The 18,531-nt window shown below is 45.3% G+C and overlaps 1 protein-coding gene across 1 annotated transcript; it reads right to left on the bottom strand.

Moving 5' to 3' along the window:
- Nucleotides 1-465: 465 nt before the first annotated feature.
- ACCS (1-aminocyclopropane-1-carboxylate synthase homolog (inactive)) lies at nucleotides 466-18,531 on the bottom strand. Its single transcript, XM_083601863.1, has 15 exons — nucleotides 17,312-18,531; nucleotides 14,070-14,686; nucleotides 12,540-12,599; nucleotides 11,706-11,776; nucleotides 9,945-10,014; nucleotides 9,764-9,830; nucleotides 9,255-9,352; nucleotides 8,477-8,554; nucleotides 7,127-7,227; nucleotides 5,864-5,953; nucleotides 4,585-4,630; nucleotides 3,898-4,039; nucleotides 2,699-2,841; nucleotides 1,136-1,289; nucleotides 466-922 (listed from the first exon to the last, which is right to left on the bottom strand). The coding sequence occupies exons 1-15, from the start codon at nucleotides 17,958-17,960 to the stop codon at nucleotides 624-626; spliced, it is 2,685 nt and encodes an 894-aa protein (XP_083457989.1). The 5' UTR covers nucleotides 17,961-18,531; the 3' UTR covers nucleotides 466-623.

Below are 18,531 nucleotides of genomic sequence, written 5' to 3'. Positions count from 1 at the left end.
GAGAACAGGTTGCCAGACTAGATGTGCCATTGGCTTGATCTAGCAACCTTCTCTTATGTTCCTACTGCAAATGTATTGACTGGAATTCAGTGTTGTTAGTAACAAATACCAGCTGAGTTACATACAAACACTGATTATTTACCCGTAGTAGATTATCAGAGATGGTGCACATTTAAATCTGCCTCTAAATTCTGTATTAAAACAACTTGTTAATGAAATATTCAACTTAGGTCATAGCGAATTGTACTTCGATTTCATTTTAGGTCATGGAAGATGTAAAAAAAAAGAGAGAGAGAAGTTCTTTAGAGGTAAAAATTGAAAACCAGTGAAGATGAACCAGAAGCAGTACAAACAAAGATAAAATCTCTCTCTCTGTCTGCACAAGAGAGCATGAGCTTGGTAATTAGAAACAAAAATTTTAAAACTGTAACACAAAGGGTGGAGGCAGAATAAAAGCCACCCATCTGTAGTTGGCCCCAGTTTAATAGAATGATGAGAAGATGGCAACAGGAAGGAGGTTTACAAACGGCTTCCTGCTATATGGAAAATATATCATTAGGTAAGTCAAAGCTGAGCAGCAAGAACTTCCAGTGGCAATCCATGTGGAAGGGCACCAAAACAGTCTACTGCTTCCCCACCAACTTGCGGAAAACATCATAGACCTCTGGTTTCTCCTGGGCAAACTGTTCCACGGTATTCTTCTGCAGCCAGTCAGATGAGCGCATTTGCTGCTGCAGGAGGCCAATGAGATCGCCGAGGTTGGAACCACCAGCTGAAGCTGGCTCTTGATGGTGGGACACAAATATCACTTCGTCTGTGCTGTCCGCTTTGCCTTCCGAGTCAGACTCACAAGGCTGGTCTTTACCTTCATTCAGGATTCCATGCTCGTGTTCTTCCAGAACCTCACGGACCCTCTGCATGCCTGGAGGAAAGGAAGGGGGGGGAGAAAAAAACTCACCAGTTGGAACAAAAGCTGGATTCAGATGGAGAGCTATGGTCCTGAAGCAACCAAGCGGTGACTGACAGTTCAAGAGAACCAACTAACAGGTCTGAGCTATCAGGCCACAGTATCTTACTGGTGGGTTTGGCATGCTGGGTCACCAGCTGGGAGAGAAGATAGAAGGACAACACTGACCTAGCTGCAGCCGATGTATCTTGTCCGAAAAGATGATGCGGAACCAGCCAGGCTCATTGCACTCAAAAGCTTTACCACAAGAGAGCAGGACTTTGTTGTCCAGGAAGCGCCTCCAGAGCAGCATTTCCTCTTCAAATGTTCCTCTTCGCAAGTACTGGGGAGTAAAGGAGTCAAGAAACAAGTAAGCTCCGATTCACAAGAAGGAGTTACAGCCACATCTCCTCAACTTCAGTAAGACCATGGAGACCTGAGGTTCCTCGCAGTAGGGGCAGGCAGGATTCAGGCTTGTGGGGGGCAATTCAATGCCACAGTCTTCTGATCGTTCTGTTAGAACAAGAATTTTGGCTTCTCAGGTGAAACTATTCCCCCTCTCCCCCATCACAAGCTGTTTTCGGGAAAATCTTGACACCCCTTCCCTCAGTTTCAGAAGGAGGAGAAGGGGTGGAAAGCTCTGTTGTGAAAAGTCATCACACAAGGCGTCTGCTGATGGGATTCATTAGCTGAGTCACACCCTCAGGATCTTCTCTGTTTAATAGAACCTTGAGATCCAGCGACAGGAGTCAGGGGCAACATCACTCAGGGATGTGTGTATGTGTGGGAGAGAGACTTCTGGGAGTCAGAAACATCATGTGGATCTACTGCAAATTACCCATAGATCTACTAGTAGATCCAGACTTGCCTTCTGCCCAGCCATAGAATTAGAATCATGCAAAAAGACCCTGCCCACTAAAAATAAGGACAGATATGTTTTTTAAAAAAAAGGTCTGGGAATGGGAGACAGCCCTGTTCCCAAAAGACTTCAGAGAACTGGGAACTACTCCATCTTCCACCAGTGGAATGAGAAAGTCAACCACAATCTTTGCAAGTTTATTTCCCTTGGCTGTGATGTTGAAAGGGAAGCACCCATCAGACTGGGGAATATTTAATTATATAAGGATTTATAAACTGCTTCCCAACAAATGTCTTCAAAATGGTGTACAAAAGTACCAACCCCTCCCCAAATCTATAGTCAAAGTGAATATGCAGAACAGTCCAAAAGCAGTTCTTTAAGAATTAAGTTCTTAAAGAATTAAATTACAAGATTCCATATGAATGCAATACAAAATGGCTGAGTCTCTCTTCAGGGAAACCCTCTTAGAAAGAAAAAAAATTCAGCAGTTGCCTAAAGGCAAAAATGCTACGGTTGTAAAAAAAAAGAAAGCAAACCTAGGAAAAGGAGGCATACAGGACCCATGAAAACTACTTCACTGCCTCATAAAAGATCTCAAGATGTGTTTCTGAATTGAAACAACTAATGCTACTTCTCTACTTTACAGAAAATTCTGAGTAAGCTCTTTCAAAGGATAATTTTGGAGATTAATTATTCAAAGTGGGGCGGGGGTGTGTGTGAGGTTGTTTTTACAAAATAGAGCAATGCCTTGTCAGTGAGACAGTGTGTGCGAACACACCAGCCAGATCTTTCTGAAATCCGTAACATTGGATGTCTGCTTGATTCACACCCACCACTGCTGAAATAGAGGGACTTTGTTTGATCCTACAGGGCCTCCTTTAATGAGCACTGACCTTTCGGAAATCAATCCATACAAAGAAGCCTGCATTGCGGTTCAGGAAGGGAACCCCAAGGGTCTTGAGCTCATCTGTCACAAAAGTGTGGGCAGCTTTCAGCCTTTCATGATTGGCCCGTAAGTACACCTGGTTGATCCAGTCTAGCCAAGAGGAAGACACATAAGGCAGTTCAGACACGTACATATAAAATCGCTTGATTTCTCAACTCTTTGATGACTGGTGGTTCAGCGTGTGAACTGACTCCATTGAAAAGCATTGGATCTGAAGCCATTCAAGAATATAGGCAAGTTCTGCCTGTGGCAAGCTGATTTGCAGCAACTCATTCAAACACTGATCATCACTTGGTGCTGCAGGCTACTATGTGAACACACAAAGCATCCCACAGAGAAGAAAGTGGACAAGATCTACACAACACTGCCCATATTTTGTATTGAAATGTTGGTCTCACTCCACTGCCTTCTTTTCTTTATTCTCACCTTCTGCACGATCAACTATTGCAGCAGCAAAACATGATGCAAAATCCTCAGGGCCCTGTCAATTTATGCAATGCATTGCAATTTCCTGTTGGTCACATTTCAGGTGTGCACATGAAAACCATCTTAAGATACACACATAAAAATATAAGGAGCTCCATCTAAGCCAGGCATAGGCAAACCCAACCCTCCAGATGTTTTGGGACTACAATTTCCATCATCCATGACCACTGGTCCTTCTAGCTAGGAATCATGGGAGTTGTGGGCCAAAAACATCTGGAGGGCGAAGTTTGCCTATGCCTGATCTAAGCCAACTCTAACATAGGGAGAATGTCTGAAAGGGTACCCCAAGTGAGTAGACTTGTATGCAGGTGGGGCTCCCATGCAATCTGGACCCCTGGATTGAGCAGAGCTCCAGATCTCATGGGAGCTGTACACGCAAAGGGGGCTGTTTCACATGTCCAACCAAACATGCAGAGCTTGGGTATGTGGCGTCACTTCCTACTCCACACATTGCTGTGTCTATGGTGGGGAGGCTATGAAAAGGGCTGTTGTTGGTAGTGCAATATTTTTATGCTTTAATGGAAGATGCTGCTGAATTGGCAACCATCTCCACGCTACAGCCTGAGAATCCTGGACAGGCAAAAGCTGCAGTTTTGGCAAAGCTCCCTTCCCAAAGAGAGAACAGAGCAGGGAGGGGTTGTGCAACATTCTTGGCCTCACCTCTGTCTCGGAGTAGCTGGGCCATTTTGTACTGAACAGGCCCACAGACCCCGTGGAAGTAGCACAAGGAAGCCACAGCATTGGCAACATCTTGATTCAACGTGTACAGTGTCCCAAAACGAATCCCAGCGGCAGCAAAATCCTGCAGGGGCCAGAAATTAATAATCTTTTGAGCCAACCAATGAATAAACAAATCTCTCTCACGCATGGCCCAGGCTTTTGAAATAATACCACCTGAGCATCAGAAAAAAATGCATCTTTATGCTCAAAGATAGAAGGAAGAAACAGTTCCGACAAAAGAAGACTGGCAATTAAAATTAATGGAGTACACAAAAATAGCAAAACTTACCAGAACAATGAGAAATCAAGAAGAGACTTTTAAAAACAGAATGAGGACAATTTATTGATTATTTGAAGATACATTGTAAACAAATCAAAACATTAGCAGGATTGATATAAACACACGCAGTAAGAGATAATCAAGGGGAAGATAATGGAAAATTAGTAAACAGACTTGAATTGGATATGCAGTAATAAAAATATATAAAATAAGTAACTGCAGAAATGAAGGGAGGGAAGTAGAGGGGAAGGTAAATGAGATTTGAAAGATTTTGTTTTCCTTGTTAAAAATATTTGTAAAAGTTGAAAATGAAAATAAGATAAAAAAGAAAAGAAAAAAGCACTCACCTTAGTAATTCCCCACATCACATGGGTCCTCTGCGGATCAGGAAATCTGTGCATAAAGAGAATGCATATGTAGATGTTAGCAACAAATCAACGAGGCTTCTAGGGTATTCTGAAGCACCAGGAGAAATTATAGTCCCCAGTGTGGTTCCCAAGGACGCCCACTAAGACTTATCGAGGAAACTGCAAGTGTCTCTAGTTCCCAACCAGTCTGAGTTCCTCTTCATCCTCCCCTGCGTCACCTATGTTATCTGAAAGGCTGGACTTTCGTCTTTCCTATTTCAGCAGTGTGAGACCAAAATTTGTCATCCCCGCCTCTCGCCTTCTGTTCTGCTCAATTCACTATGTCATAGTTTTGACGCCCTGCAGCGCCCTCTAGCCTCAGTGCCCAGAGCAGTGAAGCCAGTCGCACTGCCCTAAATCCACCTCTCTTATCTGCTTAGGGGCTCACTACTGTTCTGATTCGCCAGAAGACCTGGAAAAGAGGAGGGAAAGAACAGCTTTTCTACCAATGACACCAATAAAATTTCCCCTTGAAATGAAAGTAGCTGCTTGGAAAGGGGATTTTCGTCCATGGGACCGTGGAATGGAGGAAAAGAATTAAAAAAACCCTTCCCCACCACCACATACTCTCAAGCCTGCTTGGATTAACCTGTGGTAGTCCATCTCCATAACAAAAATGTGTCAGGCCTGGTTTGCTCTCAGAGAGTCAAAAGACTCTCTGAGGTCTCTCCGCTCTGCTTCCAAGCTGCATATTTCCACACCACGTTTAGGAAAACCTCCAACTATCACAGACATGCAAAAGAATTTCAGGGACAATTGTATGCACATTGTTCCTCTCCTCCATGGTCCTGATCCAGGGTGGGGAGCTTGTGGCTGTTGCTGGACTCAAACATCCATCATCCCCAATCAGCACTGCCAATGACGATGTGAGTTGCAGTCCACCGATATCTGGAGGGCCACAGGTTCCTCGCCCCTGAACCAGAGAGTCATTCTCACAGTGCTGCTACTGTTAAAACTGTGCCAGAAAGCAACCCTTTGAAGCCCTGGGATATTGTGGTGCAGAAGCATGGAGAGCACTTTCCCCCAGTTACAAGCCTCTAAAAAAGGGAATGTACCACATTGCTGCCAGTAGAAGCTGCCAACTTTTAACCCATCAGGACTCTTAATAGCAGTTTGTGCTGTGAAAGTGTTTGCTCAGTGCCGCTTTTCTGTTTCATGGAACTTTATAGTGTTGGCGAACCCCATTAAGAGGTGATGGAAGCACTAAAGATGCCTTTACCTGTCCATTTCAAGCACACTGTGGAATGTGGCAGAATCATCGAAAACTGACAGCATGTAGATCTCATCTACTATCACGTGCAGCTCATGCCTAGAATGGGAGAAAGGAAAAACGGGATTTTTTGGAAATGGGTAGAGAGGCTGCTTGCTGCCAGGAAGTGGGCACAGTTCAGCTGGCTGCCACTAGAGAGGAGGATTTAGGTGGGCAATGCTCCCAAAACCGGACAGCAGGAATAGAGTGAAAACATCACACCTAGTAGCCACATTTGCTCTCCCATTACTAAAGACGGCAGCAAAACCTTCATGGACATTCTGTTTCCCACCGAAAAGGCTGCCTTTCACTGACATGCAAAACAGCTTGCTGATAACAACAGGGGACACTTTCAGATTGTTGCTATTTTCGGCTGGGTTCAATCTTATTGGCATTCAATCACATATGGGCAAATTCAGGCCATGTAATTAAAAGTTGATTTGGCTCTCTTGGGCAATATCCTCCCTAAAATTGGATGTTTTGTGATAAGGAAAACGATGGGAAACAATGAAAACTGGGCAGTAAAAATTGCTGACACAACATTGTATAGGCATCCCAGCAAACAAATCAGAGGCAATGCTCAAGAAATGACCAATGATATCTGACCTTGCAAACTTTGTGGGAACAAATCGGGATGAATGTGCAATGAAATAGGTCATCTGGAAGCAACCAGGATGCTACACAGGTGTAACTCTCCCCCAGCATTCCTAGTTATTTCTAAAGAGGAAGCAATATCAATGGAATGGAGCCAGAAATTTATCCCCCGTCATGGCATTTGCTCCTCCAGCTCCACCACTCTCCAGTAGATGAAGACCTCCTGCGCCATTGAATGGCACCCCATCAATTCTCCTTTGCTGCCCCTTATAGCTAAAGCTCCTTCTTGGAATATGTCTAGTGTCACACCCAACTCTTGCCTTCAAGTACCACCTCACCCTACAAAATGTCCCTAACCTTTTCTGTTGAGTCTTCAGCTGAACCTCATCCTCTACAACAGGTGTGGGGAACCTCTGGCCCTCCAGATGTTGCTGAACTGCAACTCCCATCATCCCTAGCCATTGACCATGCTTGCTGGGGCTGATGAGAACTGACAAACCAGAGGTTCCCTACTCCTACTCTGCAGAAACTAAGTTCATGTAGCCTAGGCAGATGTAAAAATGCATATTTTCACTCATCCCAGCCTACAATATTTGGTCTGTTGGACTAGCCATCTCCAAACAAAGTCTTAGATCATACCTTTTTGCAAATTCCAAGAAGTCATGTAACTCAGAGAGAGAATAGATGTCACCCAAGGGATTATGGGGGTTCAGGAGAATTAAAGCCTTTACTCTGACACCCTATAAAACAAAAGCATCAAACTGTAAAACACAAAGAACAAGGGACCTTATATAAAATACTGCCTGTCGAGAAACCTGCGTGTCCTGAGGCACTTTGGTTTATAACATTGGTGACCCTCATTATCAGGCTGCTTTTACCTGCCTGTTGTCAGTGCATCATGAAATGTAGCAAAGTAAAGGAGCTTGGTTGAATTCTCTTTTATAGCTTTACAATATTTTTTAAATCAAAAATGTCTTGGTGCAATCAAATTCCACATAGATGGTAAGTGAACAATTGCCAAGAAAATTCAACACAGCCACATTTGGCTTTAAAAGAGGAAATGTCCCAAAACTGAAGGAATTGGTAAAAAGAAAGTTGAATGGGGAAGTGGAAAGTGTCAAATCTCACCAAAATACTTAGAGATTGTTCAAAACCTCAATCATACAAACTGAGCTAGGAAGTACATTACAGATAAAGGAAAGACTCCATCAGAGACAAGAAGATGTCAATGTGGCTAATGAGCAGAATCAAGGAAGCTATTAGAGGTAGGAAGGTATCCTTCAAAAAACAGAAGTCTTTTCTAAATGAGAACAAAACAGAGCATAAATTTTGTCAAAAGAAGCAGAAGCAAGCAATAAGGGTCCATTCATATTATCCTGTATGCCAGGCATAGGCAAACTCCAGCCCTCCAGATGCTTGGGACTACAATTCCCATCATCCCTAGCTAACAGAACCAGTGGTCAGGAATGATGGAAATTGTAGTCCCAAACATCTGGAGGGCCAGAGTTTGCCTATGCCTGCCGTATGCTGTAATAAAATATTTGTCTATCAAAGCTCCAAAGTTGTAATGCAGCAGTCAAAACACCATGATGCATCCAGCCTCTACCACACTTGGCCTCAACAATGCTTATACTTAGACCACCCTGGACCACTGAAATGAATCAAAACTAGGGGCCAGATTCAGCTAACCTGGCCTGTGAGCAGAAGCCAGTGCAAAGACTCCCACAAGCAATGGGGCTTCCCCTTGCGCCTCCCCTAAATCCGCTCTGGGAGCCTGGGAAAAACCCCAGAACAGTGTGCAGGGGAGACTGCTCCATCAGGCAAGCAGAAATGCTTGCACTGGCAGAACGGCCGTATTAGCGCAACACTGAATTACCCCAAAATCTAAAGGTTTATTGTATTACATTCCACAACATCCCTGTAATCTGTGGCCCCACCCACCAATGAAGCCTTGGAAGATTCAGCAACTGTAAGATGAAGCAAGCTCACCTCTGACTGTGCATCCTGCAAGGCCTTCTTTAGCTTTTCCACAGTGAGCTGGAACGGACGGTTGCAGGTGCCGGTGACCTGAAATGCATTAAAGAGTAAGCTGAGCACAAAAGCCTTTCGGAACCGAGCAAAAGCTATTTGTGCTGCACATCTCAAGAAGTCTTAACAAGGACTCCACTCCCTTCAACTGGATGTTATTACAGAGATAAGAATTGTTAACACACTTCCCAGTGACACCATGAATTGAGCAGCCATTCACAGAAGCTGAAGTTCAACTTATACTGAGGAAGGGATATTCGTGGACCTCTACAGAGGAATGCCAGAATGCTGATTTGGATACAAGCAAAGGCAGCCTTCACAGCCCAAATTACTTAAGCCTTAAATTCAGCAAACATATTCTAGGAAAGGTGTTCCAAAACTTCTTACTGTAGGGATACACACGGGTAATTTCTGTTCAGAAACTTTGTCTTCTCAGAAAAACCAAATATATCTTGTGTGCAATACTTCCCTCTCTGTCAGCCAGTTTGGCAACCCATACCCAACTTTCCCTGTGACTTGGAGCCTGAACCCATTGTTTAGCAACTATTGCTCAAGTGAACTGTGAGGAAGATATGTAAAGTTGCCTGCTGCCAGAAAATGCCATAGGACAATAGCAAGAGTAGCCAACATGGTGCCCCCAGATGTTAAGGACATGCTGGCATGGGGACAGATGGAAATTTCAGTCCACATCCGGACCCCTAGGTAATAGAATGTGATGGCTGTCCGCTCTCCTTCTTACCTGACTGTCCAAATGGGCATAGACCAGCTTCACATTCCCATAGAGAAACACACTTTGGGTGATGCCTCCGTAGAAAGGGGTAGCGATCAGGAAGGCTTCTGAAATCAAAAGAAGAAAGCCAGTTATCCCACTGCTGCAATTTGTGCCTCTGAAGTTTACAGCTGGGACAATGCAGCTGAGGTCAGGGTCTTTGTGAAAAGTTCCTTTCTACGAGTCCAGAGAGACCAGTTTGGAGTTAACTTTTACTTGCCCTGATTAATGTAGCTAATTAGTGCAAGTACAATGGGCAAGGGAATAAAGAAGAATACCCAGCAGAATTATGACCATAAACATTAGCAGTTTTGTTGCTATTCTTTGCAATATTCCTACTCCATTACCAACCAACAAATCCATATATTAAGGGTTGTATTCAACTATGTTTTGCTCAAAATAGGCCTACCCAAATTCAAGGACCTAACTGAGTCATTAATTTGAATACCACCAACTATTTCCCTAGTTATCTCACTTACCCCCTGGATCACAGAGAACGGTAGCCAAAGCAGAAAACAGAGAGCCGCAGCCATTCAGTATGATCACCTGCAGAAGACATGTTGGGATAGATGTTTACTCCCATTTAGGGTAGGATAATCATCAATATGAGTGCCAATACATTACTAAAAGAACAAACAAGCCAGAAGTAAATTGACCTACATTTTCTGCTTTAAGAGGTGCAGGTGCCTTGCAGTAATAGGTCAAAAATCGAGCCACTTCCTCTCGCAAGCTGAAGGAGATATAAAAGCAACCATGGAATTAGTTTCTCCCAAGGAAAGGCTTCGCTCTCCACCAGGATGCATTCCAGAACACAGAGAAGGTTTATGCAGTAGGCATGGAAACAGGATAAATTTTTACTGGGCCAGCGCAAAACATTTCCGTTGTTCACACACATAAGATGCCATAAATTCCTGCACTTTATTATTGTTAATTTCCACTTTAGGTCTGATTGCAATGAGAACTGAAGGTGTAAAGTGCTTAAAAGCAGCGATGGGGCACCTAAGACTCTCCAGATGTGGGGCTAAAACTCCCATCATCCTGGACCATTGACCATGCTGGCGGGGCTGATGGACTCCAACTCCCAACAGCATCTGGAGGTTATTGACTCCCCAACCCTGCTTAAAAGAACCATATCCTGGTAGGATGGAGATGGCCCTTCAGAAGTTGTTGTGCTACATTTCCCATCTCTCCTGACTGTTGGTCATGCTGGCTCTAAATGACTGGAGCTGTAGTCAGCAACAAATGGAGGTGCACAGGTCCCCTGGTATACTTGAGCTGAGCTCCTTTGCAGAAAAGGAGAATATACATACAGTTAATTCACTGAAAGATCAGCCCTTCCTGTTACAAGCATGTTATATTCCTGGCTGGACCAGTTCAAACTGCATGTCCTGGGTATTTCCACATTCCTCTTTAGCTCCTTCCTTCCTTCCATTTCTTCCAAGGCAGTGAACATAGCTTCCCCTTCACCCAAGTTATGCTCACAACAGCCTTTGGAGAATGAATGTGTTATCAGAATATATGGTTATTAAAATTATCAACTACTGTATATTAAAGAAACGACCTCAGTCGCAAAGACTTCACATGCCACACAGTTAGCAAACAGTCCATTGCACTCCTGAGGTGCTATTTTGAAATAATTCAGCACACCCTTCCACCACCATACCCCTTATGTATTTTATTTTCTGATTTCTTATGCATACATGCGCACAACCATGCTCACTTCATCACCCTTGGTACTTACAAGAACCATATATTTTATTTTTTATTTTTGTATAGCATGTAGCCATTTCAGGCACTTTAAAAAATACTCCTCCTCCTCCAGAAGTGCCATGACCTCTTCTCAGTCCCTTCCACTACCTCAGGGAATATAAAGATGATGGGGAAATACTAGCTGCCCATGGAGGGGGTAAGCATGGGTTTCAGCACTTCCCATAGGGCTCTCACAGTCTTAGGGTGTTCCCCCAATAACAGCCCCTCCTGCAGAAGGGCACTTTAATTCAGCTCAGCCAGTTCCTCAGGGAGGAAGGGCTTTTTTCCCAGCTGGAACTCACCAGAATTCAGTTCTGGCACCTCTCAAATGGGCACCATTGCCATTCTAAGACAAGGGAGGTGTTCATGGTGAGTTCCTGCACCTCTTTTTCTAGAAAAATAGTATAGGCATAACCAACCAACATCAAACCTCAAGATTCTAGATGGCCCCAGCTCTCTGCTGAAACATGTTTCACAGCTCAGCAGAGCAGCTGACCGGAATCCTGACCTGCTTAGAGATATCTGACTTTGCCTGCCTGGAAAAGGCTCTCTTTATTGCTTGTATTGCACCTGCAATCTCCTGCAGAACAGGATAATAATTTCCTTATAGGTGCAGAAAATAGGGTGAAGATACTTACGAAGGGGAAAAGATACAGGGCAGTTACTACTCACAACATATGGCCCTTCCAGTCAGGATATTGTAGCAGTGGAGGTTCTATGACGTTCATGTCACTTTGCGTCAGCTATTAGCAAAGAGAAGGAAAGGGCACAATAATTAAGCACCCAAATTGGTCTGGAAAAGGTAAGAATCAAACCTGTAGAACCGAATGCTCCCATCCTGCTGGAGGGCATTCGTCTTACAAGTTACAAAACCCAAAACACGCAAATCTATATTGGTCAGCAAGGCAAGTCCATCCCATTTCCTTTCACGGGAACAGGCACACTGCTAGTGCTCCTGCAACATTATTATCAGAAGAGGACTCTCATTCTGGAAAGAGACATTGTCTCTAGAAGTACCCAGAATTTGAAAGTCAAAGAAACGCCCTAAGTTAAAAGAACAACAATAATTTTGATTTCTATTATTGTTTAAAGCTTGGTCAAGGAGGTGTAAGGTTGCTAGCTTGGGAAACAATTTTCATCCTTCTAAAGGGTGCGGCTCCTCTGCAGAGTCCTGTCTCAATCCTCTTCTGGGTCCTTTGCCCGCTTTCTCCCCCAGTTGTTTTGGGGATAGATAAATTCATGCATACTAGGGAAGCAAGGGCTTGGGGCAGGAATAGGGCAGGAAGTTCTCTCCAATATTTGGAAGTGGTTGACTGCAAGAAACCCAAGAGAGGTGCCATGTTCCCACCACCACTACTCTAGAAAAGGCACAAATGGAAAAGAAAGGGGTTAACAAGTATTCATATCAAGATGCTTCAGCATGTAAAATTAAGCCTCTGAGGGCTAACTGATTTGGGAAGGGAAAGAGCACAGCTCAGGAATCAAGCACATTTACGATTCTCTTACCCGCTTGGACATCAGATCAAAGCACAGCTTGTTTTCACTGGTGCCAAAATTAATGATGCCCTGGAGACAGAGACAGAAGTATTGTTAAGAAAAACAATCACTGCATGTATATGTATTTCACATTACCTGACGTGCTATTACCCCGTTAAAAAATGTGTGAACCAGAGTTCTTTTAAGTACTGGGGCCAATGAGCACTTTGGGAAATAGATTTTTTTAAAAGATCAGGCATATAAACAAATAGTATGTAATTTATTCTTCAATTCACTTGTGAATGTATCTGAATCCAAGATTCCTCTCTTTGCATAATTACGTGAGAGGCTTCAGCTGTAAATTTGCATGCATTTACACGGCACATATTCATATTCCTCAACGAAATCATTTCATGCCGTTCATTTATGTTCATATATAGACACTTCATCATTCATACAGTGTGAAAGAAAATGCAGGTCAGTAAGTATAGATACTATTTTTCTTGGAGACAGTAGCTTGGGCAGTCACCATGTTTACCCAGGTAATTTATTTATTTACTACATTTGTATACTGCCTTTTCTCTAATAATTTGTGGTGTACACAGATCTCATTTTCCCCCTCACAACATCCCTGGGGGGTAGATTAGGCTGATAAATATTTACTGGTCCAAAATTACCCACTAAGGATTTGAACCCAAGTCTTTCAAGTCCAGTTCAACATACATCATGCTAACCTATTTGAAAGCAAAAGACATGGGCGTAGGCAGGATTTTTGTTGGGGGGGGGCAGAACCAATAGGTATTTCTATTGTTTTACTTGGCTACACCCAGGGATGTGGAGGAGAAGGAAAGAGGAAGAAATGTTAGTCCAGTGTATCACTTGGGCACATGGAGACTCATCTACATAGTGTTAGACTGTGGTTTAGTGTTCACGATAACATGGCCCCTGAATTGTAAAAAAAACATAATTATAAGTCCCCTTGGGCTAACATTCATTCCAGGAAAGTTATCAAAAGATACAATGCTATGTAAATTGTGTAAATTTAGGAGTCGTGCATGTAACTGCCAGTTTCTCTGGGTGGATGGATGGATGTACAGCTGTTTTTAAATAACAGGAGGATTCTGTTCACTCACTATATTAAATTCTCCAAGGAGTGGCGGGAGGTGGGGGATGCCTCAATTAAGACTTTCCATCCCCTTTTCCTCCTCAAAGCCACCTTTTCCCATTTAGCCTTTGCTTCAATCCTGGGCGGCCCAATACTGAGAGAAGCTGATCCTGTTGAACTCTATGCAGCTTATTCCCATACCTATACAGAGGATTACAGTCTTAGTTTTTACCCCCAACCAAAATGAAGCCCAGGCTTCGTAAGTGCACGTGCTCAGATTTATCCTTTGTTCATACACCCTCCTTCACCCTTGATTACAAGTCAGAATATAAGCTCCTGCAGCAGAGAGTTCTTCCTTGATTATGCTGAACCTTGATCTGCGTGGAAAATCCATAACCATATTAAATAATAATTTTTGTTTTTGAAGGCACACAGCAGAAACAGAGTTTACTCACCGTGGGGTTTTTGTCCTCTTCATACTTGTCGGCATGATAGGCCCTGTACCCTTCCTCTGTGGACCCCCTGAAGATGTTGGCAATATTGCCTCGAACCGAGAGGTATGGGCTGCTTTGGAAATCACTATGGTTGCAGAAATCAAACACATAGGCTGTCCTGCCCAAGACGGGCCGCACCAGCTGTGTGGTCCTCACTTCCTGCTGGGCCCCTTCGCCTGCCCCAGTGCTATCGGAAAATGCTTGGCTAAGGTCCACGCCCTGGGGCAGCCCGCTTGCAAAGGAGCCGTTATTGCTTTGTTTTAGGATGCTGAGCATCTGGGCGAAGACGTTGAACATGCGGAATTCGTGGTCCCGTTCCAGTTCAAAGCGTCGCTGCTCCAGCTGTATCCGCCGCTCCTCCGCCTCCAGGTCCCGTTGGAGCCGCCGTTCCTCCATCTGCAGAAAGCGCTCCTCCATGTCCCGCTGTGCCGCCAGGGTCTTCAGCAAGAGCGCGTCCAGGGGATCCTTCAGCCGCTGGGCTTTCCGCTTCTTCCGCAGGCGGTGCAGGGTGGAAAAGCCAGGCCGTGGCCCCAGACTTTGGATCCGGGATGACGAAGCCATGTTGGGTTCACTGAAACCTGAAGGAGGACACAGATAAAGGGAAATTCCTTCCTTTGAGGCACAAAATCATTTCACACTTCTTGACTACGGTCAGACTTGCTTGAACCATCTGCCATCGTTGCCTTTAATTAGTATCAGTCCTGTCCATAGCAGAATCTCAAAGCAAACCAAACTAGTAAGGATATTGATAAATCAACATAACATAAGCAGCATTTGATGGGTGAGGCCAACAGTCCACCTAGTGCAGTATCCTGTTCTCACAGTGGCTAACCAGCTGCCTGGGGGAAGCCAGCAAGCAGAACCTGAGCACAACAGCAGTATCCTCCCTGCAACTGGTATTCAGACACTTAGTGTCTCCCACATTGAAGGTCATCATGGCTAGTAGTCATTATTCTCCACGAATTTGCCTAATCCCTTGTTAAAGCCATCCAAGTTGGTGGCCATCACTGCCTCTTGTGAGAGCAAATCCCATAGTTTCCTGCGGGAAGTTTCCTGCGGGAAGAAGTATTTGCTGTCCTGAATCTTCTAATGCCCAGCTTCACTGAATGCCCCCAAGTTGGAGTATTTTGTAAGAGGAAGGAAACACTTTTGCCTATCCATTTTCTCCATAATTTTGCGCACCCGTATCATGTTCCCTTACTCAAGTTTTTTCTAAACTAAAATTCTGAATGTTGTAATCTTTTCTCATAAGGGTTCCTGCCCCTTTGTTGGCCTCTTCTGAACCTTTTCCAGCTCTCAAATATCATTCTTGAGGCAAGGTGTCCAAAACTGTACGCAGTTACAGTCACACCATAGATTTTTATACATTATACAGTGGCACTATGGTATTGGCAGTTTTATTTTCAGTTCTATTCCTAATGTTTCCTAGCATGAAATTTGCACATCCAGAAATGCGCCCTTTAACTTTTTGCAACAAGTACCTGATATACAGATGCAACTCATTCAGCATCGTGCTTCAAACAAGTTACAGAAACTGACATAGAATCATATTGTAGGGTTGGAAGAATTGTAGAATTGGAAGGGATCCCAAGAGCCATCTAGGCCAACTCCCTGCAATGCATGTGGCTCCCACTGTTTCAATTTCTAAAATCACCGATGCTGGAGATCAATCTTGGTGGATGCCAGCAAGCCACCAGTCAGAATTATAAATGGTTCCAAATAATGGATGGTGTGGAAGCTCACATTCTGAAGTCTGATACCAATGATGCCAAACTAAGCATCTACACTGGTACATCTGCTCATGGTATAGATTTTCCCTCATGCAAGGTGACTTGAACAGAGGTATTATTGTAGACTCAGCATTTAGAGTTATTTATTTGCTTTGTGGCATTTAAAACTCCAGGCAGAGGTGGATTTAGGGAAGTTTTTAATGTATGATAGTTTATCGCTTTTTTATTCTGTTGGGAGCCGCCCAGAGTGGCTGGGGAAACCCAGCCAGATGGGCAGGGTATAAATAATAAATTGTTGCTATTATTATTATAACCAGTTGTGGAGTCACAGGGCCCCACAGGAAGCACTGCTATAATGATGAACAATGGAAGGTGAGAGGTGGGGATTTTGGTGCTGCACAAGGTGCCACTGAAATGTTAAGCCCAAAGTCCGCCACTGCTCCAGGATCCAAAGCAGCCTGTCTCACCCAGAAATCACCCAAACCTCTATTCTAAACCTTTTTTTTTTTTTTTTTGTAGTTTGAGTCATGAATTTAGTTTACTGTTTTGCATTGTTCCCCATTTGACACATGGGACAATTCCAAGAAAGTCAGCATTCTGTAAACTCAGGTTACTATTTGTTAACTGCAAGGGGCATTTAGTTGCAGAACTCATTGCCTCAGAGTGTTTCAGAGGTCCAAAGTATACCGTTTATTTATTTAATTGCCTTTCAGCCTGAAACATGCCCAAGGCAATGTTCTGTGGCTTCAGATAAAGATAGGATAAAAGTTTCTCAAATCAGCACATCAGGACCCTTGGAGGAATTGGGGGAGGGGGATGGACACAAGACACCTGTTATAGGGGAGGGGGGAGAGAGAGGCTGAAATTATGCTGTATTACAAAACCAGAGGACAGGTAAACCTAGTCTCCATGCAGGAAAGAGGGGCTTGGCATCAAAGGACTGGGAGGTTTTGGAGAGATCAGGGAAAGGCACTTGATTAAAAATGACAGTTTTGTAACTAAAATAGAGGGTTTGTCCTTCTCTGGGAAAACACAGATTGGCTGGGGTGGGTGGGGAGCATATGCCTCATCTTTTATAGAGCAAAGGAGAGATTGTAACTGACCACTCTGAAAGCCAGATCCCTCAGAAAGTGGATTCTTTGCTTTCCGATCTTCTGCTGACATAACTAACACGCACCACAAAAACAGTGTTAGCTCCTGGCAGGACAGCAAATGGTTGGTTACTTAATGTATTGTTGTACTGTATTTTTACTGTGAGGGAAGGAGGTGCTTGTGGGATTGTCTGCCTCGGGGGCGCTAGGCTAACTTCACCTGCCTTGGGTACTGTGTACCTTGACTTGAGAGAAGGGGGGCAGCATGTGATGCCCCCCTCCAGTGCCAACATGTCTCGGGTGGGGCCTGCTCTGTTGTGACCAAGAGGCCCTTGCCATCTCGACGTTAAGTGAGCCGAGCCCGCCGCCGCCGCCGTCCTACCTGAGGGCGAGACACTGGTCTCGATGGGCATCTCCAGCCTGGAGAGGGGCGAGTCGTCCAAAAAGGCCCTGTCCTCCTCGGGGGAGCCCCCCGGCTGGTAAGTGAGAGAAGGCGGCGGCTCCGGCGTCAAGCACTGCTCCACCTCGGAATCCACCTCCTCGCATTTGATCTCCATCAGCTCCGGGGGCTGAGAGGGCGGGAAGGGCAGAGCCGACGAGGGTGCCAAGTGGGGACGGTAGCTTTCCACCAGGCTCCCCGGCGGCAGCACTTGTTGCGCCATCAGCAAGGCGCCGCTGCTGCTGCTGTTGGCGGCGGCGGCGCTGTAGGCGAGGGACGGCCGGCTGGCCAGGACCCGATCCATCACGTCGTAAAACTTCCAAGTCCTGCCCCCTCGAGGGGCCTTGTTGTTCTCTTTGATGCGGCGGTACTCCAGCTTCATCTTCTTGATCTTCTCCCGGCACTGGTCGCCCGTGCGGTGGATGCCCTTCTCCCGCAGCACCTCGGCGATCCGGTTGAAGACGTGCTGGTTCCGAAGGCAGCTCTCCAGCTCCGCCTGCACCGACTCGTCGGCCCACAAGTGCAGCAGCTCCACCACCTCGGGGTCCGACCAGTTGCTGCCCCGCTCGTACTTCTTCCCTCGGAAATCCATGCTCGACCCCCGGCCTCTGAACCTGCCGCCGCCCCCTCGGCGCGGGGAAGCCCAGCAGCTCCCCAACAGCAGCAGGAAGCGCAGGGGACGAGCATTAGGGAGAAGCGGCCGGCAAGGCGCAAGGAGTGCTTGAAACCCTCATCTGGGGCTGGCACGAATTTGACCCGCTTCAGTTTATTGGTGCTAAAGCTTTACTGTCGGGGATCGTCTTTAGGAAGCGGGACGAGGGGCGAATGCATTTATCCTGCCTCCCTCTCTTTTTTTGTCCTGCTGCGGGCAGCCGCAGCGCAGAATAAACCGGATTGGCACGGCTTGGCACGATTGCTGCCCCCCCCCCTTCTGATTTTTTTTTTTTTAACAAAGCGAGCTCCCGGGTGATGGAGGCGGAGGAGGCCAAATGAGCATGTTCACATCCGGTGTGATGGCACATGCGTGCTTCCTTTATTCCGGGATAACTTTGGTCCGTGTCAATCACCCGTCCCGGCCGAGCTAGGCTGGGCTGGGCTAAACAAAGCGGAGCCGCGCGAAGGCGCCAGGGGGCGGTGCTTAGGGAAAGCTCTGCCCCTCGCAG

This window comes from Podarcis filfolensis (genome assembly GCF_964270895.1).
Source record: "Podarcis filfolensis genome assembly, chromosome: 1".
Taxonomy (NCBI): domain Eukaryota; kingdom Metazoa; phylum Chordata; class Lepidosauria; order Squamata; family Lacertidae; genus Podarcis; species Podarcis filfolensis.
This window is presented reverse-complemented; position numbering and strand designations above follow the sequence as displayed.

Coding starts and splice junctions, on each gene's coding strand:
- ACCS (XM_083601863.1), bottom strand. CDS start 17,960: ATGGATTTCCGAGGGAAGAAGTACGAGCGGGGCAGCAACTGGTCGGAC. Junction 11,777..12,539: donor TTGATCTGATGTCCAAGCGG/GTAAGAGAATCG, acceptor CTTTGCTAATAG/CTGACGCAAAGTGACATGAA. Junction 4,631..5,863: donor AGTGTGCTTGAAATGGACAG/GTAAAGGCATCT, acceptor CTTTATGCACAG/ATTTCCTGATCCGCAGAGGA.